Source organism: Bombus impatiens, unplaced genomic scaffold (assembly GCF_000188095.3).
Source record: "Bombus impatiens unplaced genomic scaffold, BIMP_2.2 scf_0506, whole genome shotgun sequence".
Taxonomy (NCBI): domain Eukaryota; kingdom Metazoa; phylum Arthropoda; class Insecta; order Hymenoptera; family Apidae; genus Bombus; species Bombus impatiens.
In genome coordinates this window covers 146,228-172,239 of record NT_176925.1, presented here as the reverse complement: position 1 = coordinate 172,239, position 26,012 = coordinate 146,228, and the positions used below count along the sequence as shown (strand labels likewise).

The 26,012-nt window shown below is 36.3% G+C and overlaps 1 protein-coding gene and 2 long non-coding RNA genes across 16 annotated transcripts in view; 1 reads left to right on the top strand and 2 right to left on the bottom strand.

Moving 5' to 3' along the window:
• The window catches only part of LOC100741797 (kinesin-like protein KIF13B), a 34,684-nt gene extending 12,415 nt beyond the window's left edge, over positions 1-22,269 (top strand). Inside the window, exons 4-30 of one of the 13 annotated variants that reach the window (XM_033321826.1) lie at positions 1,606-1,874; positions 3,929-4,176; positions 4,354-4,471; positions 4,895-5,107; positions 5,618-5,881; positions 6,261-6,510; positions 6,604-6,746; positions 7,119-7,466; positions 7,949-8,110; positions 8,349-8,871; positions 9,007-9,228; positions 9,316-9,582; positions 9,673-9,855; positions 9,988-10,179; positions 10,263-10,556; positions 10,656-10,831; positions 11,296-11,464; positions 11,937-11,951; positions 13,658-13,675; positions 16,219-16,293; positions 17,902-18,053; positions 18,814-19,147; positions 19,498-19,763; positions 19,883-20,066; positions 20,157-20,354; positions 20,461-20,625; positions 20,857-22,269. In XM_033321826.1, the coding sequence (XP_033177717.1) occupies positions 1,606-1,874; positions 3,929-4,176; positions 4,354-4,471; positions 4,895-5,107; positions 5,618-5,881; positions 6,261-6,510; positions 6,604-6,746; positions 7,119-7,466; positions 7,949-8,110; positions 8,349-8,871; positions 9,007-9,228; positions 9,316-9,582; positions 9,673-9,855; positions 9,988-10,179; positions 10,263-10,556; positions 10,656-10,831; positions 11,296-11,464; positions 11,937-11,951; positions 13,658-13,675; positions 16,219-16,293; positions 17,902-18,053; positions 18,814-19,147; positions 19,498-19,763; positions 19,883-20,066; positions 20,157-20,354; positions 20,461-20,625; positions 20,857-20,945 (5,537 nt within the window). In that variant the 3' untranslated portion in view covers positions 20,946-22,269. Of the gene's footprint in view, positions 1-1,605; positions 1,875-3,928; positions 4,177-4,353; positions 4,472-4,894; positions 5,108-5,617; positions 5,882-6,260; positions 6,511-6,603; positions 6,747-7,118; positions 7,467-7,933; positions 8,111-8,348; positions 8,872-9,006; positions 9,229-9,315; positions 9,583-9,672; positions 9,856-9,987; positions 10,180-10,262; positions 10,557-10,655; positions 10,832-11,295; positions 11,465-11,936; positions 11,952-13,657; positions 13,676-16,218; positions 16,294-17,901; positions 18,054-18,813; positions 19,148-19,497; positions 19,764-19,882; positions 20,067-20,156; positions 20,355-20,460; positions 20,626-20,856 lie in introns of all 13 variants that reach the window. The other 12 variants (XM_033321828.1, XM_033321825.1, XM_024369013.2 and 9 more) reach the window with 12 other exon arrangements.
• On the bottom strand, positions 11,704-14,017 carry LOC105681014. Of its 2 annotated transcripts, XR_002947059.2 has the most exons (4): positions 13,403-14,017; positions 13,026-13,283; positions 12,556-12,774; positions 11,704-12,484 (listed from the first exon to the last, which is right to left on the bottom strand). It is a non-coding gene; the product is annotated as an uncharacterized LOC105681014 (long non-coding RNA). The 2 variants fall into 2 exon arrangements; XR_001102414.3 differs by lacking the exon at positions 13,026-13,283 and having other exon boundaries at positions 13,403-13,710.
• LOC117151886 lies at positions 14,719-22,509 on the bottom strand. Its single transcript, XR_004462041.1, has 3 exons — positions 22,376-22,509; positions 16,303-16,307; positions 14,719-14,730 (listed from the first exon to the last, which is right to left on the bottom strand). It is a non-coding gene; the product is annotated as an uncharacterized LOC117151886 (long non-coding RNA).
• Positions 22,510-26,012: the final 3,503 nt, after the last annotated feature.

Sequence of the window (26,012 nt, the reverse complement as noted above, 5' to 3'; positions counted from 1 at the left end):
AGAGAAAAAAAAGAAAAAAGGAACAAGATTACGCACTTCTAAAGACTCTCGCGTCTTCTCGCACTTAGCTGCTCGCTTGTCATCGATCAATCGGATTGCACCTCTCCTCTGCTCATCGTCTCAAGGGATTATAGCAGGATAGAATGCTTGTACGTCTTATGAGAAGTTGTAGATGAGAATGCGAACTTAAACCTGTTAACGTTCGAGGAAACAATGGTGTCAATTGGGGGTTAAAAGCCTGTTGGAGGATGGTTCGCTGTTGATCGTCGCGGTCTTACAGGTTTCTTCGAGAGCCGACGATTTAAAGGAAGATTTACAAGTTAATAATGGGGTGAAAAAGTATGTTTGCATTATGAGAATCGTCGAGAATATCGATTATGGTTTCTGTCCATGGAAGAGTGGTCTGTCGGTGATCGGAGCAGCGTCAGTTTCCTTGAAAGTGATTGGAACTAAAAGGAGACTTGGACGTTAACGATGGGCAGGAAGATGTGTTTGACGTGGAAATTTGAATACGCGTAATTGAAAATTAATTGAGTTCACCGAAGGGTGATCTGCCTTGGTTTGCGCGATTCATCGTCTTGCGATTTTTCGACAGGATTTGAATTGGAACACGTTTCATCTATAAAATTTTATGAAATCCAGTTACAGTCTGAGTGGATCATAGTCGTGGTCCGACTAAAATATATTCTACTACTAACGTGCTTCGATTCGAACTCTGACCTTAGTCGCAACTTTATAGACCAGGAATTATTCAAATTTTGCTATGGTTCATCAGGTTCGCGTTCTACGTTTGAAACTGACCATTAGTCCATCCTCCGCTCGGTCCTGATAACATCTAAACGCCAACCCTCGCTCAATTACTTCATTTACATAACTCGCCCTGTGGCTAAACATTTCCAAAGAAGAGAAGTCATAAAGCCTGGCAAAAATTACGGGATGTCTCTTATCTCATCAAGGTGTAGTCGTTTTATCGCCGAGATATAACTTCTCGCAAAGACAATCCTTTTAGCCCGTTTCACTAACTCTGAGTCTGTGTATAATAACGAGAAACAACAGGATTTTCAAGATCGATGTACGTGTCTCATACAAGTCACAAACTTCGGGAGAAAAGATTCAGCTTCGATTTCAATTTTTCAATTCCATTACTTTGGCAAATTCTCTCGTCGAACATCTGTCGAAATGAAAAGAATTAATCAATATTAATAAAAATAGAATTTTAATATTATTATAATAAACAATGAATAATATATTAAATTAAAATATGAATAAAAAATTTAACGAATTCTTCCACAGGTTTATACATTAGGTTGTCCAAAAAGTTTCTTTCGTTTCATAAGGCGATGATAGATGGACCAGAATTTCTGTTTTATACTATTTTATTGAATTAAGCGTAATTCATTTCGTTCTATTTCTATTATTATGTTCGTGCACAATTCAATAAACAAGAAAATATTGTGCGTCTATTATTTCCTTATAAAACGAAAGAAACTTTTCCTTATAAAACGAAAGAAACTTTTCGGTCAACCTAATAGATACGATCGATCCGATGGTCTGCATTTTTTAACGATTGATCCAAGTTAATAAGAAAGCCAATTTTGTAAAAAGGGTCCGGGAAATCGTACACGATGATGGGAAGCGGCGAGAACAAAGGTATCATACCACGGCTGTGCGACAACCTCTTCGACATGATCGCGAAGCAGCAGAGCTCGGAGCTTACTTACAAAGTCGAGGTTTCCTATATGGAGATCTACAACGAGAAGGTGCACGATCTGCTCGATCCAAAGCCGAACAAACAGTCGCTGAAAGTCAGGGAACACAATGTCCTGGGCCCGTACGTGGATGGACTTAGTCAGCTCGCCGTCACATCCTTTCAGGTAAGGGAAGATTTATCGATATTCGTCCCGTCCTTTTTAATCATTCCTTTTGTGTGCGCATAAAGCATCGAAATATTAAGTTAGTAAGTGCCTGAAACTCCTGGTAAGTAAAGTAACGAAGAAAGTAAAATTGAGAATTTTCTACACCGCGAGCGTTGATGACTTTTGCGTTAAACGTTTTTCGCATTCTTTCATATTTGTTAAACCTATTATATCTATTTAAATATAAAATTACATCTCGTATAATTACATTGTCTCTCTCTCTCGTATTCTTTTCCTTTCAAACTTTCTGTCGTTCGACGCTGTACGCGTACGAGTTACGAGCGACAATCGAATTATTAAAATTACATGAAAATTGTACATATCGTTTTCTTCTTATCACACTCTTTGTATCGTTCAATATACCTAGATATTTAATATCGTTCGTTTTATTCGCGATATAGACGAGATACTGGCGTATAGAAATTACGTATAAATTATACCGTCGTATTCTTTCGTACGATACGTCTTGTTTATTCTAAATATTCTTTTCGATCGAGTTATTTATCGATAAACGAGGACTGGCAACACGCTTGTCCGGTTTTTCCACGATACGGCAAATCGCAGCGGTGTTATTTATCGCTTGTTTCGCGTGTAACTGGCATATTGCCAAAACTGAAACCGTTATGATCGATATCCGTCATTGCGGTGCTTCGACAATTTAATTCCCGCAATAATGTACTATCATCTGCAATTAAATCGCGAAATAGTGAACTTTATAGCTTTCGAAATTAATGATTTCGTGTTCTCGTGAAACGCAACCGAATATTATGGACAAAAGCGTGGTTTCGTTTTACCAAATTAATATGAATCTCTTTGATGTGCATTATGAAATTGGCATTCGTTTGCAAAGAACGTTGAAAATCGTACGCACGTCGGTTTATTTTCTAAGTTGATGAAGTTGATTGAACTGTCGCGATTACCACCGATCCGATGACTTTTACCGATCGCTCGACCGACGTACGAACATTAAACGAACGAAGGTGTATAACGATACACGATCCTTTCAGAAAGTAAAATCAGGTCGTTTTACATGTATGCGAAGCTAGTGGTTACCTCTTTTATGCAACAAACACGTTTCGTGCATACCAGTAACGCGTGATAAGTTTCAATTTGCTTCATCGACTGTGAACTACGATACTATCGTGTCACGTTTTTCGGCTTTCCTTTGTATCCTTTCGATGCGATCTCTTTTTCCATACAAACGGCGCGCACAGTCGTTCGATCCTGCAGTTTTTTAAGGGAAAACTTAAGAAACGTTTACCTAGCAGTCTCTTCCTTCGTATTTCATCACGTTTCGTTTATATTTCGCGTCACCGTGTCTCGGTCAGTTCTCTGCGTTTCTACAAATTAACGGGAACTATTTGCCGTATTTGTCGGAATTACGCTGAAAGGCTGGAATTTTCCAATCGATTTCTCTCCGATTTTCAAAATTACAAAACGATCTTGGAAAAGACAAGTACATACGCGTACTGGAAATCGTTAGAAAGTCCAAATATCTTTCTCTTTCTTTTCCATCTGAGGATAATCGTAAAAGGAAGACAGAGAAAGGCTTTTGGAATTTCAAAGAAACGATGGATACGTAACATTCGAGAAACGAGTGGAAATGGTCCCCTCGTAAAACTTGGGTCTCGATAGGCGAACACGAAAGTCGGAGAATGTCAAATCGGTTTCCCGGTTCTCGGAATACCCAAGAATCTGCTCGTTACGTCACGGTCGCCAGCTACCGATTCGTTACGATCGTTAAATCCAGCATTCCTGCCGAATCGACTGAATTTCCCAACAGAATCGCCTTAATTTCCCAACTTTTCCATGCCAGTCATCCGTTCGCCGGTAACCCGAGCCCAGAAATCACCTTTCACCAAGTCAGTCAAGTCACCCGAGTAATCTATCAACGACCGGATGATATGTTGGAAACCGCTCGAAGCTGTGTATCGCGTGTGCGATTCGAACGGTAACAAGAGAAAAGTCAAATTGGCCGTGAGGCGTCACGAGTTACCGCAATGATTTCGCAGGACATCGACAATCTGATGGCGGAGGGGAACAAGTCGAGGACGGTAGCTGCAACGAACATGAATTCCGAGAGTTCACGGTCGCACGCTGTATTCTCCGTGATCCTGACGCAAACGTTGACGGACTCGAAGAGCGGCGTCAGCGGTGAAAAGGTCTCGCGGATGAGCCTGGTGGACTTGGCAGGGAGCGAAAGGGCTGTGAAAACTGGAGCAGTGGGCGATAGGCTTAAAGAAGGAAGCAATATAAACAAGTAAAGTTTCCTTTTGTTGACGCTATACAGCTAATCGTCTAACGCGGTTAGAAAACGTTGCTTGTAATTAAATATTTACCATCCTCTAGCTTGTTAATAAGGCTAGAAGTGTTTGCGCCTGGACATATACGAGAGACGTGATAGATCGTGCGATATAAGAGAGACAAATGTTTGCAGATCCCTAACGACGTTGGGTCTAGTCATTTCGAAGCTGGCGGATCAAAATTCCGGAAGTAATAAGAATAAGGACAAGTTCGTGCCGTACAGGGACTCCGTTCTGACGTGGCTGTTGAAGGTATCGTTTGATATATTTAGAATTTTAGATGCGACCAGCTTGCTAATTGTTAGGTACACAATGGGAAAGATATGTCAGTACGGTAAAGAACGAATTAACACAAAATTACTAATATAAAGGGTGGTGAGGATGGTACTTTTTGACGCGGAGATTTTATTTTCTTTTTTTTTTTTTTGTTTGGATTATAACTTTCAATATGAAGAGATTCGTTAATAATTACAAAGTAGGCTGCAACTGTATCTAAAAAATAAAAAAATAAATAAATAAATTAAACTCCGTGGATGATAGATCGTAGTATGAAAAAATTGTAGAATTAAAATACAGTGAAATCATTAAGAAGACAAAGTTTTGCGATCGCCGACGTTTAATTAATTTTAAAAGCAACTTCTTTCATTTATAACCATGCTGTACTTTTAATTATAGGATAACCTTGGCGGGAACAGTAAGACCGTAATGGTAGCCACTATATCTCCTGCCGCGGATAATTACGAGGAAACGCTTTCAACCCTGCGATACGCGGACAGAGCCAAGAGAATCGTTAATCACGCGGTGGTCAACGAGGATCCAAATGCAAGAATCATTCGGGAATTAAGGCAGGAAGTGGAGGCGTTGAAAGAGATGCTATTACATGCAACTGTAAGATGATTAAGACTCGTTAACATCGTTGTATTAATTATGCGTTAGACCGGACAGACAAACATGGCCATTAGAGTTGGTCGATAAAAACTTGAAGAAGTTTCTTACAATTAGCCGTATTAAAAACTTGCCGTCGAAGTTTCACATTTTGTGAAGAAAATTACAAGGAAAGCGTCAAAGAGAACGATCGAGATTAATTCCCTTAAATACGAATAATGTGATATTTCAACGAGAGACGAGATTCCAACGAAGTTATGAAACTCGTCGAATCGAGCAGATTTATTTTTAAAAGAGGCGTAAATAACGTACAACATAGTTATAAACTATCGGAAATTTAATAAACTAGATAGAGGAAATAATCTTAAACCGATTCCTCGAACTTCGTACTTGGTAGTTCCATTAAAATTCATTCCGGATTTAACAAACAACTGCATTCGTAGAAGTTACTCGAGAAATAATTACTTCCGCGCTCTACTAAACTCAGGATTCTCTTTCTTCCGGAAATTCTAGGGACAAGGCTCGATAGTGGGCCAGCAACGCACAGACATAACGGAGAAGCTGTCGGAATCGGAACGATTAATGAAGGAAATGTCGCAAACGTGGGAGGAAAAACTGGTGAAAACCGAGAGGCTGCAACACGAAAGGCAGCAGGCCTTAGAAAAAATGGGAATCAGTGTTCAAGCCTCTGGTATCCAAGTGGAAAAGAACAAGTATTATCTCGTAAATCTAAACGACGACCCTAGCTTGAACGAGTTGCTAGTTTATTATCTGAAGGTACCTAAAAATTCTTAATTACTTCCGAACAATTAAGACACCCCCTCCCATTCTTAATAAGATATCGATTACGAAAATCGTTGATATATTAGTAGCGTATAATTTGATAATAAAAATATCATTTCTCAATATCTTTGTTATGTAATATGAATTTATCCCAGTAAATTGTACTAATCTTAGAAAACTGGAGATATTCGTCGTTTCTCAAATTAAATAATTGCCAAATAATATTTTACACATAGAATCACTACGTTTGCCAATTGTATCATAATTACTAGAACATTCTGTATATGTAAGTAACATAATACATAAAAAAATGTACAATATAAAGTATAAAATACATAATACAAAATATTGTGCTCGTTGTGTTAATAATTAGGAAAGGACTCTGGTTGGAGGACGTTCGGCAAAGACAGACCAAGACATTCAGCTGCACGGGCTTGGTATTCTGCCTGAACACTGTGTCATCACGATAGAGGAAACTGGCCTCTATATGACACCATTAAACGGTGCTAGGTGTTTCGTGAACGGCACTCAGGTAGTAGAGAAAACACCGTTGTTACACGGTGACAGGATCGTCTGGGGAAATCATCATTTCTTCCGGGTGAATTGTCCCAGAAGTGCAACAGGTAACGCTTAATGGATATCCCTGATTGAATTCTTTGAGATCGATGTGTGACACCCGATAGTCTGTACGTATATATGTGTCCCTCTGTTTATAGCGATCAACAGTGAGCCTCAGACGCCGGCACAGAATATTGATTACACTTTTGCACGAGAAGAACTGATGCTTAACGAGTTGTCGAACGACCCTATTCAAAGAGCTATCGCTAGACTCGAGAAGCAGCACGAAGAAGATAAACAGGTATTCTTAGGGATTGATGATGTTTGGCGGAGATTCTCAAAGATATTGTTCATATCCAACAGGGAATATCGCACATTTATTTCAAAAGTGACACAAGTCCAACAATTTTTTCAAGAAAAGTGAAGAACTATTTGGAGATTTACAAAAAAATGTTCTATTTTAACTTCTTTAATCAGTTCTAAGCAACTATTTCAGAAGCCATATAATAGTAACCTAATTAACTGTATAGTCCTAAATTTCATATTCACTTGGGAAGGTTCAGAATCATATTTTGTTATATGAAATTCCTCGATGTTGGATGAAATTGTCACAGCTGACTGTTACTTCCCAGTTTTATCTTATCAAGTACCATCAATGTGTTCCTTTATTTAGGTCGCGTTAGAGAAACAGAGGCAAGAGTACGAACGGCAGTTTCAGCAACTTCGCAACATTTTGTCTCCATCGACACCATATTCCCCTTACGTACCATACGATCCCCTGCGGGGCAGTCAAAGCAGTAAACTTCCTGCTTGCACGCCAACTACGCAAATGCGAGTAGAGAAGTGGGCCCAGGAAAGAGACGAGATGTTCAAAAGGAGTTTAGGCCAATTGAAAGCGGACATCTTAAAGGCGAACGCATTGGTGCAGGAGGCAAACTTCTTGGCGGAAGAGATGGGGAAGCAAACGAAATTTAGCGTCACTTTACAGATTCCGCCAAACAATTTAAGTCCAAATAGAAAGGTAACGCATGTGCTGGTTCTTATTGATTCTTATTACATCTTTAAAGTAATGGATTAAGGAATCTTCAGAGCTTGACTCTGGATTCTTAAAACTCGTGTTTACAACTTTTAAATAATTTGGAATCTAATGAAATTGCTTTTCCTGATCTTTTCAGATTGTTAGAAGTGAAAACTAAGAAATTTATTCGAAATATATCAGTATGCCTATGTATCAACTTATCCATCAAATACTTCAGCATAAATATTTTGTTACTTTATTAATACTTTTTATTTTATATATTTTCTGAATTCTCTATTCTTCACTCTCTTCCTTATCTTGTCTTACTTTGTGATATAATTTTGCAATTTCCCATCAATTATTATCTTTTTTTTTATATATGCACCCTCTTCGTTGTACTAATTTAATTTCCTTTTGAGTTGTATTTATTTATTTCTGTTCATTCTGCTTTCACACTCTTCGACATGCAGAGTGTATTTTTTCAGCGGGGCGCCTTCGTCAGCGAGCCTGCGATTCTAGTGAAAAGGACAAACATGGGCAGCCAGGTGTGGTCCATGGAAAAATTAGAAAACAAATTAGTCGATATGCGGGATATGTACGAGGACAGAAAGGATCCCAACAATTGTCAACGATTACCTGCCATTAAGGTATACTACCTAGTTCGTTCTAGTTTTTTAATACATTTTCGACTGGCTATTTTATCCAAAATGAGGATGAGGAAAATTGATGATATCAAAGCTAATCGGATACAATTAAAATACACACAATTTTACAAAACTTACGTGATTCTGTGCTTATGCAAACACGAGCATATTCATAGCCAGTCAGCAATGCATTAAACAGTAACTAGAGAAACTATGTAAATCTGAACGATTTCTAAATTAGGATGAAGTGCCCGGGAAGACTCAAGACCCGTTCTACGAGTCCCAGGAGAATCACAATCTCATTGGAGTAGCGAATATTTTCTTAGAGGTTCTGTTTCACGACGTTCGGTTAGATTATCACACGCCAATTATCAGTCAACAAGGAGAAGTCGCTGGACGACTGCAGGTCGAAATTAGTCGCATATCTGGTCACTTTCCTCAGGACCGTATCTGCGAGGCAGCATCAGAATCGTCGAATGACTCGACCTCGTCAGAACCTGAGGATTATTCCGGATCGAGCTTCATCACTTGTCGCGTGACCATCAAACAAGCAACTGGTTTGCCTCTGTCACTGAGCCATTTTGTATTTTGTCAATATATGTTCTGCGGACATCCAGACCCCATAGTGGTCCCAGCCATCGACAATTCCGAACAATTAACTTCGAATTGCCAGATAGGGCAGAGAGACTCTCTGGTGTTCAAGTTTAATCACACGAAAGATTTTACCGTGCCCATAACGGAGGAGTTTATCGAACACTGTAGCGGTGAGTGGTGAATCAAATTGTTTGATGTCTCAGTGATACGATAACTAATCCTATTAGGCTGCTTTCCAAGATACTTTTAGATACGTATGTAGATATGGAATTTTTAAATACATAGAAACACATTTTCATATACAGAAGGGGCCTTAAGCATAGAAGTTTGGGGACACCGAAGTGCCGGATTTTCGCGAAGTAAACCAGGTTGGGAAGTGGAGCAGCAGCTTGCTAAAGCTAGATCTCTGGCTGATCGATGGTCAGAGTTAACGCGGAAGATCGAATTGTGGGTCGAAATTCAGGAACTAAATGAGCAAGGGGAATATTCACCGGTGGATGTGGTTGTGAAACAAGATACATGGACAGGTACATTGTATACTTGTCTTTTTTAAATATATTAAAATATCGTTACGTTATAGCTCATTGCTTAGCATGTAATTCATATCTTTTTAGGAGGTATTTATCAGTTACGTCAAGGACAGCAACGACGAATACAAGTTCGTGTGAAACCAGTACAAAATTCAGGAACATTGCCCATAATTTGTCAGTCGATATTAAATATAGCAGTTGGTAGCGTGTCTGTAAGGAATCGTCTTCAGATTCCATTGGATAGTTATCAGGACGAAGACTTAAGTATACTAAGGGAAAAGTGGAGCGAAGCTTTAATGAGAAGGAGACAATACTTGGATCAACAGATACAGAAACTCATTAACAAACAAGGTATATTTTTCGTATAGAAAAAACTTCGACCTTCTATTGAAATCATTATATAATTAATATCATGTAATTGATTTCAATGTATAATTACAGATAAAACTGAACAAGATATTGAACGAGAACAAAGCCTCGTGGATCAGTGGGTCAGTCTCACAGAAGAAAGAAACGCAGTGTTAGTCCCTGCAGCAGGCTCAGGTATTCCTGGTGCACCTGCTGACTGGAACCCCCCTCCAGGAATGGAACCACATATACCTGTTCTCTTCCTTGATCTCAATGGTACGTCAAAAAGATTCTATATGTATTTTGTGGAAAATTATTCATCCTTTTTTGAACTGTCACAATTTGTTTAAAATCGTTTATATTTAGCAATACACATTTAATGATCTCTTAATAATCGAATATTCACAGCCGATGATCTTTCAACACATCAGTCGGGAGAAGAAGTCTCCGTAACCGGATTAAATTCCATCTTACCAAAGGAACATGGCAATAAATTCTACAATTTACCCATAATTCGTCGCATAGAGAAAGATGTGTGCGCTATCGCTGCTTGGGATTCCAGTATACACGACAATATACATCTGAACAAAGTCACAGATGGTAAGATATATAACAATAAAAATCTAATGTTCAAGAATTTATAATATTCGGGATCTTCAATTCTGTTTATGAATATATTTTAGCAAACGAGCGGGTTTTTTTAATTTTGAAAACAACGGTGCGCCTCTCACACCCGGCGCCAATGGACCTTGTGCTGCGTAAACGATTAGCCTTGAACATCTACAAACGGCAAAGTATCACAGACAGAATCTTCAAGAGAATCGTTCGTACCGACTGCTTAACTCAAACTGGAGTCACTTACGAAGTCGTGTCTAATATACCAAAGGCTAGCGAAGAATTGGAAGATCGCGAGAGTTTGGCACAAATAGCTGCAAGTGGCGAAGACAATAGCTTATGTGATGGTGAGACTTACATCGGTAAGTCAGCTTTGATAATACTTGCGCAAAATCTTGTACACTCAAGACCAAACACACATAAAAATATAATTTAAACTCACATGTCTGATGTTTGCATAGAAAAATATACACGCGGTGTTTCTGCGGTGGAAAGTATCTTAACTTTAGACCGATTACGACAAAGCGTCGCGGTAAAAGAATTACTGCAAGCACAGGGTCAACCACTTATGCGCAAGACAGCAAGCGTACCCAACTTCTCGCAGGTACTACTGCCTCTCCGCCGTCTCGGACGCACTGTATGCTTTTGTTTAATTTGTTTTTCTTTTTTAATCTCTATAGTTGGTATTTTAATCTCTATTCTATAGTTGGTATTTTGTGTTCCACTTTTGAGTCCAAGTATTTTCTTATTCCAGTCCAAACCAGTAGTAGTTTTAGACATTGTAGTATCATTAGTTTCAAAATTTCATTGTATTCACTATCCTGTCACTTTTTCTAAATTATCACGGTTTGTCTAGAATCATTTGGCCATATAAACACCTCAGTACACTTAACGAAGATGATATTTTAAAGAAATGTTTTCATTAACTTTTTTAATTTTGTAAATGGTTGAAGAATGTAAAAGAGGGAGGGGTCACTTGTGATGTTGTTTATAATTGGGAAAAGGCCTTGAACGGCTGATTGATTTTGGACAGACTATAGTTAAATCATACAGTATCTCCTGAGATAGAGATAAGTAACGTGATACGCCGACTACTTGCAGATCATGAGATCCGATACTTCGATGGACTCTTTGAACGTTACGCGTTCTGAAAGCGTGACTGATCTCAACACAGAGTTGAACGGGCTGCTTCATTCGCGACGTGCATCCACGGGTCACACCAGAAACGATGAGAACTTCGTTTCTGCGCCGGCTAAACCATTCGGAATCGGTAAGCAAACTTTTCATTTTTATCCATTACATTTTTCCAACGAAACATTTCCAAACAACAAATTCAGCGATCATACGTTCTATGATTTCTTAATTGCACATCCAACTGAAAGTGTATGAAATAATTATATGCTTGATATTTAACGTTGGTAACAATGAGCAATTTTGGAAGAATATATAATTTATGAAATCATAGAAGATAAATGAAATTTTGATTGATACTCAAGTTAGAAGCTAATATAAACGATAAACGAAGGATTCTTTTTTTTTTATTATTATTCACACAAAATATTCACTCATACAATTCATTTTCTCATTCATTAGTTCACCGTTCATTTTGTAGTAATCCATTTTATTAATTCGATCGATTGCATATATCACTTAATTCTTCGATTGTGTAATGGCAATAGAATTAACATGTTACTATTGTTCATAATAACTTTTAACAATATCTCCAACGGTGCTACCATAAGCACGCCAACAAAGAGGTAATTCCCAAGATTTCTTGCAAGAGAGTTCTTTTGCTACGCAAGCGTTTTTGCCATGATGTTGATGAAGGCGTAGCTAATTTAGCAAAAGGAATATTATTTTGTTTCGTTATTAACGCTGCTCTATGATCGACGACAGAGCTTGCTACCTGGGCGCAGAATTTTACGCTAAATGGATTGCTACTTTACATTAAAAGTTCGAACGAATTTTAATTATCGACGTTTTAGTTCTTTTTCTCTCTCTCTTTTTTTTTCTTTTCCTTTTACTTTTTTCTAATTTTGTTTGGATATCTTTATGACTTATAATCTTATGCGAATCCATCATTTGATTGAATGCAACATCTTAGTTTGCTTAAATCACAATTTGAATTATTAATAATATTTAAACGCTTTGATAAATTTTAATGGCACTGTGTTTTGAGGACCTTAGTCTTAGAATAATATATCGACATACGTTTTACGATCACTTCTCGTTGCCTTGATTTTTTGCTTTCTTGAATTATATTCGACGAAAAAAGTCTATTCATTCATTTCTGAAATGTGGCTTATGCAATGTTTCTTAATATATTATACATATATATATATATATTTATAAATATACCACCTTGCCATGATAGTCACTCTAAGATTTGCCCTAGTTTTTGATTGTCTTAAAATTCCACTGTTATGTCCTCCTTTGGTATTAGATATGTTGTTTCTGAATAATGGAAGATGTTCATTTCATACGTTTCCTTTTTCGTTCGTTTTTATTATTGAGATTTCATGTCATCCATCGTTAGCGTTTCCTTATATCGTGTCCACTGGAAATCAAATTTACTTCTATCTTTAAAATAAAAAGAGTTTTCTCTATATTCGTTTACAGAAGCGTTACGCGTGCTCTTTTGATAAATTTTGCGTTTAGGATAGATCAAAATATTGCAATATTTTAATGGAAATTTTCAGAAAATACTCGATAACAAACCGTACTATTTGTTAATTCACCGATATTATTTCTAATATTAAATAATATTAATTAATATTTCTAATATAAAAAAAATGAGATTTCCAAGTAATAAAAATTCTATGAAATTCTACTGAATTCTATGTATGAAAAAGAAGAACACCATACAAGGAAATCGCTCAATCACTTAGAACAGACACGATCAAACAGATCGATCACTCTCCTTAACGATGTTTGGTAAAACCGATCTCCCTCTTAGCGAATTACCACTACACATTGGAACTTCGTATTTATTCTATTTACAGCTTCTATCATACTGTTATGTCACCACGCTATGTTCAACTTTTACGCACGATTTTTGCCACTATTTAGCAACGTTTATTAAAGCTTTCCTAGTAAAAAAAAATCACATGAACCGTGATATCATGCAAGAAAGGGGAGAGAGAGAGAGAGGGAGAGAGAGGGGCGGGCCTAAAGAGAGTTGAGCATGGTAAAAAGAAAAACGACCTACTGTTTTTTTCTTCAGATCCGCCTTTACTATAGCGTTTATTAGCAGCGATATTTACAAAAAAAAGCTCCACCACTTGTTACAGAGCCTCTTTGATAACGTTAATTAACGAGCCTTATTGATAATCAGCAGAATTTTGTAGCAAAATTAACACGAACGAGTCCAAGCGATTATATCAATAATACGCAACTTATATCTCTGTTCCTCTGTTTATAACACTACGTCTACTACTTCTACAACTATTTCGGCCCACGCAAGGCTCCATTCTGAACTCAGGTAAAATGGAGTCTTGATTGATATTTGATTGATGCCGTAACAGGCAGTGACGATTTAGTATATAAATATGTCTCGTGAGTGGTTGAGTCTGTCTGTTGTTTTAGTTCTTCCAGTGCGCCTTAAATATATATATATGTGTATATAGTGTGTCGATGGTGCTGCACTTCTATTTTCTTTCTTTTTTTTTTTTTTGTGATCCTAGCAATGTTCAGAACCAGAAGTGATTCATATCATCAAAGAAAATACAAGATTTTCATGATTTTCTATTTGTTTCAAGCTCTTATTATCATAGCATCAAAATCAAATTATGTGTATTGTAATACACATGGACTAGGGATAAAAACAAAAGAACATCTTAAACCTATCGATTAAATCTATCGATTGTATCTAGAATTATCTTCTAATTACTATTTATTGTAACTAGGGCATCTGCATATAGATAGCGAGCGTGAACTCACGTTGTCATTTTCAATAAAAATCGTATTACGAATATTTCGCTTCAAATGATCTAAACTCTAGTTCTGAAAATTGCTGATGCCTTCTCTGTCTATGTGTCTATGTGTCGAACGCTGTTTCATTGCAACGAGAGCAAATGCTGTTTTAGTTTCACGATTTTACTGTTGCATGCCGAATGCGTTTCCTTGTGTGCCTCTAAGCAAGCATATATCGGCTCGTCTATGTTCATGCGGACTGTTTCTCTTTGGCTCACATCTTTTACACGATGATTTGTCTGCGTTGCTGATCATGATCGACGCTTAACGAAAGTCACGTCAACGCATTGCAAACGCAAGATGAAAGAACGATCTTCTCTCGTGTCTATCGCAGTATCTATCAGAGATCACCATGCGTAGAAATCATGTTCACTAGCACTGTATATCACGACTATGATTATCTATAATCTATACTATACTATATCACGAATCGCAGTCGAAAAGCATGGGTATTTGAACAATTCTTTCGCAAAAGTTTTTTACTAGAATAGAAACGATTTCTATAGTTCTGTTTTTCTTATCTTTTTCTTTTTTCTTATTTTTTTTTTTTGAAATCTTTTTCTTCTTTTTATCGACGACTCGTCGAAGTTTGAGACAAGAAACAAAATTCGTAACGTTCGACGAGTTATCGATATTGGTATCTATGTTTTAAGACTGAATTTAAGAGTGAACCAGCGTGCATAAGATGTTTTTCTTTTTTCTATCATGATCGAATTATAGTCGAAGAGTAAAAAAAGAACAAATTGAGAAAGACGAATAAGATGGCTTGTAAAGTTGTTCTACTTTTACTGTCTCTACCTGTGAATGTGCTATTAAGCGATATTTTAGAAACAGACGTAGGGTAACTGTATCATATATGTGTACATATATATATATATATATATAAATATTTATTGATTAATGATTTAGGTGGACGTGCTTCTGAAAAACAATTCAGGATCTTTCTTTTTTTTTGTATTATGAATATTTCCTTAATTAAACGATATTGTTGGTCTTAATTAATTAAAGCAACTAAATTGTTTTTCATTGAAGCGAAGAAGAAGGAAGAAACTTACAAGTAACTAAGAAAATGGGAAGATATATCTCAAAGAAGGGAATAAATATTTATTCGTATTTGGAAGAAGAATTTAGCCAACTATTCTTTATGACGAAAGACCCATTTTCTTTATCCGCAGGAAGAATTAGTTTAAAGTCGAACGAAGCGAAGAAATACAAGCAGACAAGTTGAGAATGGCGTAGGGGGCAAAATTAAGAGTAATTTAGTACTGCATGAGATTATTGTTTCGGCCATAGTGAAGCATGCTTTGCGGGAGGATAGAGTCTACATATTTAATGCTATCGACTGTACAGTAAAAATCCAAGGAAGATACCGCATTGAGAAGAGCTCGAGATCAATACCACTTTTGACTTTAAACTAATAAAATGCTATCGTTAGCATACTTTATGACAAATCCACGATGCATATGAGATCATAAATTACGATCAGATCTCTTCGTTAATGATATTTCTACGTTAGTTTCCTCTGGATAAATTGAAATTTCTAATCGTACGAAATAACTTTGAATTTTAGAAGATTCCTAACAAATATCTTCTCGAATAAGATCAGGAAAAATATATTTCGAGTTTTAATCAACGTATCGGTGCATTTTGGATTGGTTAAAGAATGGCGAGTTAAATCGTTTCACGTGTACAAAGAATCTCAAAATGAGAAAGCAACGAAGAAACGATTTGAAATTGTACCTCTGCAATATTTTCTACTAAATTTTACAAATATTTGTACGCGGCTGTAATAACTGCTGTCGACACGAATATCTTCGATATGAGACGCAAAAGGTGTACATCGTACGCTGATCTGGTTTGCCTGATTGTATCAAGTGTCTTCTAGCCTACAGGCATGATCGATCACGCGTGACAAGCCTGCAAACAGAAAGAAAGAAAAATAAGAAAGGTTTTGTCGAAGGCTCGCCATTAAGAGGAGAACAAAAATGTAGTGTTTAGCGATCGACGAGAAAAACCGAGTGCCGTGTAATCAGTACGTCTATCTCCTTTCAGCGAGACCAACCTTCCTGAATTTGAACCTGAATCTCAACTCATTGACACGTCTGCAACAATCCACCTCTGCCAAGTGTAGGTGACACTCGCTGTTGATGGCTCTTTCGAACTGGCATTGCCACGAGAATTCATCGATTTTATTTCAAATTATTCGTGTAAATTCTCGCGGAAATTTCGTATCTTTCGTAAGAATGCGAGGATCTATGGATCCTCACCTCTGAAAGAATCGAAATGGTCCAGGGGTTCAACGCAGCTCGAGAATAAGTTGGCAGATATTTTAAGGAAAAAAGTTTCCTCTATTCATTTTTGATGCAATTTAAGCCTTTCTCCAATATTTTCTATCAAACGTCTTATCTTTCTGCTTCGATAATAGAATAGTAACGTATATATATATATCAGTGATAAGGTAGAATTTCATACTCTTAGCTTTCACATTCAGCAACGAAGCTAACAATAGTATCAATAGATGGACACTGCTAAGTATTAGAATTTTTCTAGAAGCTAATTTACTGGAGAAAGGATTAAAAATTAATATTCGTTGAATTTAATGAATTTCTGAAAATCGTCGACTTCCTAAATCAATGTGGCGAGTTTGAAAGAGTCCATTCGATCATTCTCGTAGTGATTAGTAGATCGTTTCGTTTCCTTACTCCTTATTTCGATTATTACGTAGCACTACGATAACAGATATCGATAAGAATCACGATTCGTTTTCTTTTTCTTCTTTTCTTCCGTATTTATCATTTTTCTCCGTAGTTATTGTCCTTTATCGGAACTGCAGCCTCGCTGTGCCGCAGTGCATAGTCTCCGTATGTGTTCGATGTTTTATCGCTTTCGATTACCATACGGTACCTTTCTCGCCCTCTGTTTTACGTTTCTTCCAGGCTGCCTTATATTCCACGTATTTATGTGCTTGGATCTTCCGAATCTTTATAGTATCTTCATTTCGAGCACTTACTTCGATTCTCGAGTACAAAATTTGGCCTCACATGGATCATTCTGACACGTACAGAAACACACACGTTTTATCAGAAGTAAAACGAAGAAATATACTGTTAGGTGCAAGACGAGAAACAGTCGAACATTATCAATACACGAAATTAGCGTATAGGATGAGACACGTGACCGAAAACATTTTGATAATTACGCAAGTACTAATTACAGACTGTGGATTTTTATGGAAATTACGGGAAATTTGTAAATGCAAAAACGTACAGAACGCAATATCAACAAGACAATAGTACAAGGACACTTTGTGAATAAAGAATAAAAGATAAATGATAATTTAATTAGAAAAAGAAATCGTCGAATACGTGGAATATACCCGTTTATCCTTTTCATTCTTTTTTTTCTTTTTTCTTTAGGAACAGCATGGACCACATTCCTTTTGTTCGATATTATTGCAATCACTGATAAATGTGTATCAGAACCGACCTGGCACCTTTTAGTGTGATCATAAACCCGATTAAATGGATGTTTGATATGTTGGAACCCAAAAGAAGGAATAAATCTAAATAAACGGGCAATCACAAATCAATCGATTCTTCCCTTTTACTTTTAATCAATTTTTCTTTATTCACGGTGGCCAGATCGGCCCTGATATTCTTTACAATTTCTCACAGTCTTCGCAAGTGCGATATAATCACATGCGACTTTTATTGACTTGATAATGTTCGTTTTTAGCATCTCCGAATATGGTCGGTGGCAAATTGGGTCTACGAATGACCACTCTGCACGAGGAAACATCGAACACTGGCAACCAGTTGTCGACGCCCGTACACGACGAGGACGAAGAGAAGAGCGACGCTGATTACTCGGAATACGACTCGTACCAGGTAGTACGCCTTTTTAAATTTCGAAAATACATTGGAAATAGTTTATACTTGAATCGTTGTCTTTGTTACGTGATCGATATATTCGTATTCTATTAAAAAAAAAAAAAAACACTTATATATAACAAATTACCATTTCGAGTCTTAAGTTTGAAGTTTCTACAGTTTTAGTTAAGCTTTGAAATTTTTGCTAGATTCGATCATCTTCGTAAAGAAATATTTGATTTATTATTCGTATATCGTATATCTTATCATTTATCTGAATAATTTCTATGCAGTTTTAAAATTTGATGAATTTAAACTTAGAGGAACAAAACGCGAGGAGCATAAAATGTGAAAACGGATCGTCTATGGTCAGACACGCTCTTGCAGTAAACGTAACAAAAATTGTGGTATTTCTATTTTCTTTTGAAAGAACGATACCACGAAGTTTGTATTCATATGTTGGCGAACGATTCTAATAATTAATTTCTTAAAAAGCAATTCTTAGAAGACTTAACCATTAGAATATCACAGACAGTGAAATTGTTAACTTTGTTTAGAGAAGAAACATTGTATCTGTATCTAGAGATCTGAATCCGTGAAAAGAAACGGTACAAAAATACAAATGCGATTAAATACTACTACAGGTATAAAAATGAACAAATCGTCGAGAAAGATCAAGTACAATTGTTTCTCCTCTTTCTGTCTACGATTAGAAAAAAGTTATTAAGTCCCACGATATCATCTTTGTCACAATCAAATCACACGCGATTACGTTCAGGCACCGGCGAAACCAGTAAAACCGCTAACTTCTTCACGCACACTGGATTCTCTTGTCGAACTTCAATCGACGAAGATCAACACGCCAAGCATGAGCAGCAGCGGCTACGGTTCACAAGCGGTGTCTACGACCAATCTCACGTCCGAGGACTCCATCTCCGTTAAATCTATCAGCGTGGACGAGACACCAGACCTGGAATACAGAAATCTGTTGGATTATAAGAAACCAGAGAGAATGGACAGCTCACTGGTGGAGGAAACGCCGGAGGAATATATGGGTGAAGTGACTAACGCGTTGGGCAACTTAAACGTGATGGAGAACACTTGCGGCGAGGGTTAGTTGAATGGCTCTCGAAAGAGCAAATACTTAAAGTATACATTCTTGTTAAGATGAGCGTCGCGTGAAATAGTTACTGAGAGATTGTATCGTAAGGGAAGAGTAAGGGAAGAATAGTCGAAGTTTAACAGTTTAATGAGAACAGAAGAGTTTAAAGGTTGTTGTTTGCTATTTCAGATTTACTTAAAATCCAGGGATTGATAGATCTTTATGCATTTATGAGAAATTTGAAATCCGTTTTTAGAAAACGTTTAGTATACAGTTTCTCTCCCCATTGATTTAATATTTTTTTTTTAATTTTATAAACATACAAACATATATGCAAAATGGATCTTTTGTATATCGCAGAACATACTAGAAAGAACTTGGACGAGACAGGTGCCTACATGGACGCAGACATCGACAGTCCGGTTTCTTCGACGAAAAGCGATGGCGATGCAAATACCAATGTGTCGCGTACAAGTTCTACTCATCGTCAGAAGAAGGATATACCAAGTCAGGGTTTGAGCAACAGAAGGAAAAGCGACATGGAGATTAGTCAGGCATCGAATTCTGGAGAAGACAGCCCTCTGGAGGGTAGCTCGGTTGTACACACGAAGCTACCACCAGGAAAGGTAATGTTAATATTTAAGCTATTGAACGAACATATATATCGCGTACATTATTCGTGTCGAATTGACTAATATGTCAAATTAAATCGACTAATCTTATAATGTTAATCTGACGATTACAGGTCGTACGTCGAAGGAAAGCTTCTACTAGTACAGGAAGGCCTACGAGTTCTCAGCACAGGGCTTCATTCCCCATGGTCCGTCCACAAGTTTCAGAGAGCAAAGCAGCAGCACGACTCGAACAATCAATGCAACCTAACATTCCCTATGAGAACGGTGACAACAGCTCCTCTGAACGAATCGATGGTAAATAACTATTGATAGCAACAAAGTAACTAGCGTTTGTTAACGAATCTTTAATAAAATTTCGCCTCTGTTTCTATAAAAATTTAATAGACGACGTGAGCGACAAGAGTTCAGCTTTTGGATCGAGACACGACTTAAGTAGAGTCGAAACTCCGCTCCCGGATTGGGTTATAGTTGGTGAATCGGTGCTGGTTCGCCCATACAGCTATTCTGGTGTCATAGCGTACGTTGGCCCAACAGAGTTTGCAACCGGGACGTGGATAGGAGTTGAACTCGATGCCCCGACAGGTAACGTTCGCTTTTATTATCTTCACGTTTCTATTAAATAAAAAAGAACGTTTTTAATAGATAAAAAAAAGAAAAGTAGTTGAGGAAATTAATTTCATTGTTACAGGTAAAAACGATGGTGCTGTGAATGGCCATAGGTACTTCACGTGTCGACCGAAATGCGGTATCTTCGTTAAAGTGGACAAACTAATTCAGGACAAACGTGGCCGAGCACTTAGAAACTATGTCTCTGTCCCTCAACCTGCACCGATGCGTCGAAGCGTCAGCAGAGGTACGAAGAATATTTTATATAAAAAGCTATAACAGAATAACTTAATGTGCAATTATTACAAAATAATCAACTACTTTCTTTTAAATTCGAAGATAAACTCTGCAAACGAGAAGATAAACTTGCACGACGTAGCGAAATTAATAAAAACCTGGCAAAAACTTAGAAATATTACGTCTTCCGAGTGCTTTGAAGTATTATAAATTTATGCCAATATATAATCGAATGCTCCAGGTGAGGGTTTACATTCCTTGCACCGAAGTCGAAGCCGAGGGGAGGGCCTTTCAACGACAGGCACGCGATCTTCTCCACGGGGCAAGTAAACGGATCACAACGCCGCTTCACCAGTAACTTCGTTCTACTAATAAGCCACTAAATATCCTAATTGCTACATGCCTATGATATGTGTAGCAGCAGTGTTTCAGTCCCTTAGACATTAGGGCAGTTATGGATTAATTAATACTTATAAATATTACTTGAAATATTAGGTCATTGTAATGTGTATCACACAAAGCATGGGACGTTCTGTCAAAGAAACTTTTTTTCTGGTGTTTTTTTTTTTCTCGAACAGAACATGCTGTTCTGAAAGCATAGTATCTACAACTACTTCGCATCTTCAGTAGCATAGCGAGAGCGAGAGAGAGAGCGAGTATAGCGCGAAAGGGAGAGAGAGAAAGAGTGAGAGAGAATGAGTATTAAACAAAAAGCGCAAGAAACATCGATACGAAGAAAAGTTTCGTCTTTGCGTATCGAAAGTCAGCGAACGATGTTCAATCGAATATATATAGTATATATATATAATTTGTAAGCATTCCACAAAAAACTTTTAATTTTAACGACTGGGATGATGAGCCATTTACTTTTTACATAAGACGAAGCATCATTTAGTTCGCGTATTAATTGTACATTTTTTAATACTAATTGAAAAAATAGGGAAAAACAGAGTCAGTTATTTTGATCGTAATCTTCTACCATTGGTGGTAAATCAAGGCTCGTTTTAAACAATAATATTCCATAATTTCTAAGCATCGATTGCATTTAAAAGAAAAGAAAAAGAAACAGAATAAATATCGACACGAATATTAAATATATTACAATATGTACAATAATCATATGAATTAAAATAAAAAAAAAAGAAATAACAATTTGGCAATTTTATGGAAATTGCCAGTGAATATATATATAAATAGACAGAATATGAAAGACACTCTCCAAAATTGCCGGGCCGGTAATTTGAAACAATGGAGATGTAGCCAACAGAGGAATAAATCACACGGGACGGCCAAAAACTAAAATAAATGTGAAGATGATGATTCTTTTCATGAGACACGAATTTACCGCGTTGCGTAGATTATTTAAAGATTTTATATGTATACAATTGTTTCATATATATTGTATTTTTTTAGCGCAATCTGTTAAGTTCCTTTTTATTGTAACATACAATTATTGTCCTCTGTCCAGCATTACGTTGTTAACGCGAACATGACACGCAATTAATTTATACGGCGCAAAAGTGTATGGAAGAAACTGTGCGTGTTGCATGACGATATAAATTGAAGATAAAAAAAGAAATTCACATTGGCTATCGTCTCTGTCGTAAGTGATTGTCAGTGTTGGTCATCGATCGATTAAAATCTTAACAAATTAGACACAAGTTATTCTTGCGTAACAGCAACTAGTTTGTTGATAAAACAAGCGAAATTTTACAAATTACGAGTTATCCGTTTCTGTATATTATAAAATCATAAAAAACAAATATCGTACACTAATATTATTAATTGCTAAAATATCGTGCAAGAAGATCCACAGAGCAAGGATAATAAAAAAAGTCAACGTTTCTTACAAATGTTCATAACAAAAGACGATTGAGAATGCAATATTACATTATAGTGTTCCAAGATTAAATAGCAATTTTAATCGTTAATTGTGATTACACTTAGTTGAATGAAATTTTCATCGTCAATGACAATTAATTGTAATCATTGATTATCAATTACGTAGTAGTTGCCCGATGCTGGCATTGATTCACAACAATCGATTCGCTGGCTAATGTGAATCGTCTCTGAGTGCAACACGATCACATAGGGTCGCAATACTAGATTCGTAAGTTTTAGATAGTAGAGATCGAATTAAAGAAAATGAAAAAACACACGAGCTTGCTTGATCGTATCTTGAATTAGCGTCACGTCAAACTGCGTTGATTCGACGTTATTTCTTTCTTTCTCTGTTCTTTATCGTGGCGAATTGTCCACGATTCGTTGCACTTGACTCTTCTTGATTCTTGGCTGAATTTTCACCGCGAAACGACTCTAATATACATATATGTATATATATTTGATACATTTCAAACGTGATTTTTGCTCAGTACGACGATGACGATACTGATTTCTCGTTCGACAATGAATTAAATAAAAAAAAAAGAAGCGAAGAAGAAGAAGAAGAAGAAGAAGGAGATAAGCAAAGCACTGTGAAAAGATATAACGGCGATAGATGGTCAAAGGTGTCGCGTATAAGAGAAAAATCAAACGACGGTATCGCATATTTTTTTTAATTTATCGAATAGATCGTGTGGAGTACAAGAAAGATGCGAAAATAGAAAGAAAGGAGGGGGGGAAAAGGTTAAACGTGTAACGAAGAAATGAACGTCGAATGAAAGAAGCTAATTAATCATCATAAAGATTAAGATATAATCGTAAAGAAACGAAAGAAAAGAAAGAAAAAAGAAAGAAAGAAAATTCGCCCAAATTGTGAACATCAACCAAAAAGAAAAAAAAAAAAAGAAAAAAATAACCATAACAAGAACAACAACTTCTGTCCAATTAGAACAATACTAAACGCTATCAATAATGAACATATATTACTGTATGTAATACTTATTGAATATAAATAATAAACTCTCGCCTGCGACGCGACGTTTCCTTGGTCATACGGCGATTAAAAGACGAGAGACTTGCGGTTGTTGCTTTCGTGTGCACGCGTGTTATCATAAACGAATAGAATAAACGAAGTAAAGATGGTAAAGATAAAAATACGAACGCGTATTTTACACGAAAGGGAAACGCCGCGGGCGAAGGTATCTCTGTCCATTTTTTGGTAATTCAAGAATATTAATGATGAAAGAAAATTAAGACTCACAAATGTCACAGTGATGCTACATGCCTACCTGGCATATAGGATTAATAGAGTCTCCTTTAAGTTTCAAACAACGCGTTACACTTTTCTGTTCTTTTTTTCTTTTTTCTTAGGTTCTTTTTCTCCGCTATCGTTACGATGAGAAATTATATACATACATAGAATTGAAACATAGTAAAATTTAATTTCTAATAATTGTAAAATGTTCGATCGTCTGCTTATAAATATTTTCTAATAATTAACTAATTTTATTGTAATAGCTAAAAATTGTACATATATGATTACTTTCGTTTTCTGTGTTTTCTTTTCTTTTTTATTAATTTTGTCTGTTCATTTCCAATTATATCTCGCAGTGGAGCATCTAGCATCGACGGAGCTTACACAGCCTATTCCATCCCACGATAAGACAATGTCCATTTTTATCGTTATTAATTATCTAATATGATAATCGTTCAACAACTATACTTTGTACCCTAACGGATCCTAGAATAATATTTTCGACCAATCGGTTTTACGAATGTCTCTGGAAGACTTCCGAGTTTAACATTATCCCTTTCATCTGAAAGCAAAGCTGCTGCAGCCACAGACAAACACACACAACACACGGTCTAAGTTCCAAACGAAAATCAGTGAGAAAGAAACGAATAAAATGATGAAAGAAAGAGACGAAGACGCGAACAAGTGAAATAAATAAACAACGTTGAAACAAAGGGTCGCACGGGTCCATTTTTTTCAGAGTATTAAAGAAAAGAAAAAAAAAAGTAACAAGACGTAAAATAAAACGCCCTGTAATCTAATCGATTCTCCTAACTATAAAAAGGCTGTGAGACTAATCTTTTGCTGTTTTACGCTGCTCCCTCGTTTTTCTACCCTCGCACTGCTGCCGATTGCATACGCGCGACTTGTGCACGGTACCATTTTACGCGTCCATCAGGCTAGCCATTTTGGCTGGACTTCTCAGAAAGCTGGCATAAGCTCCAACTAAAGAAAACAAATCTTCTTCGTTATTTGTGGAAAGTTTCGCGAGACAATGGTGAACGTGTTATGCCGAAGAATTTTAAAAGCGTAAACCATTTTTGGGAAGTGTGAGTCGAGGAGGTATTTGAGTACTTTTAATTAATAAGTTAAATCTGTACTCTAAATTATATGTCTGTTTCGTACTTCAAATTGTGGAATAGACTTGAGAATATTTTTATTTATGAATAATATGATCATGAAGACTATGTTGATAAAAATTGAAGGTAATTTGAAGTATGTGATGAAATTGGAATGTTTAACTTGCAGTAACCTGCTTACATATTTCTATATCTTTTACATTCTCTTTTATTTGTTTATCATCGTAATATGGTATTTTATTATCGCGTCATTAATTTAAAGATGTTCGTGTTACGATATAATCATCAGAGCATTGTTATACTTGTTGATAAACGATAATCAATCTGCGATTGATGAGTATTAACGAGTAATAAGTTAGAGAAACAATTAATGTTTACAAATTCTAATAATAATTTGATTAACTCAACTCTGGTGCTTTGGTTTGTTAAATACTTTGATTACAAGTACTCCAATACACGATTAATGATTGGCTTAAAGTAAAATTATTCGCGTTTCCATATTTCAGAGAACTGACAAACATCTGTCTACTAAATAGTCGAAATGCTAAAGGATAGCAGTAAAAAAGAAATTGGAAACTTTTGACTTCTTTTCTCCCAAGAAAGTTAGCAAGAATTTAACAGCACGTCTACCAGAAACTTATTTAAAATATCTTTACGGTGTATTAAATATTGTGTAGTAACGTACAAAGTATTTATCAACTATATTGCTTTCATTGGGAGAACATAAAACATACCTTTTTTTCATCAGGCAACAGTTTATCAATTAAAATTCATTTAATTCTTAATGGTCCATGTGCTAAATTATCGAAATCAAGGATGAAAAATAAGTAAAATAAATAATTTGATACAGCGAAGGAACATACGAAATTTGTATTCATGGGTGATAACCACCAAAATAGCGTTTCTAAAATTGAAAAAGAGATATGCCGAAATATTACAATAAAAGATTGCCACTCTATTATACATTAATATAATCCAAGTAAAAAGTATTTTATATTTAATCGATAAAAATATAATAAAACAATGCAAGATGATCTCTAAACTAATATAAGGAAATCAATTATACTGCTACATAATATTTAATTGCACTTAATCGCCCAGAAACTTTCCTACAGAATCCTAATTGCTATACCCGCGGAGCCT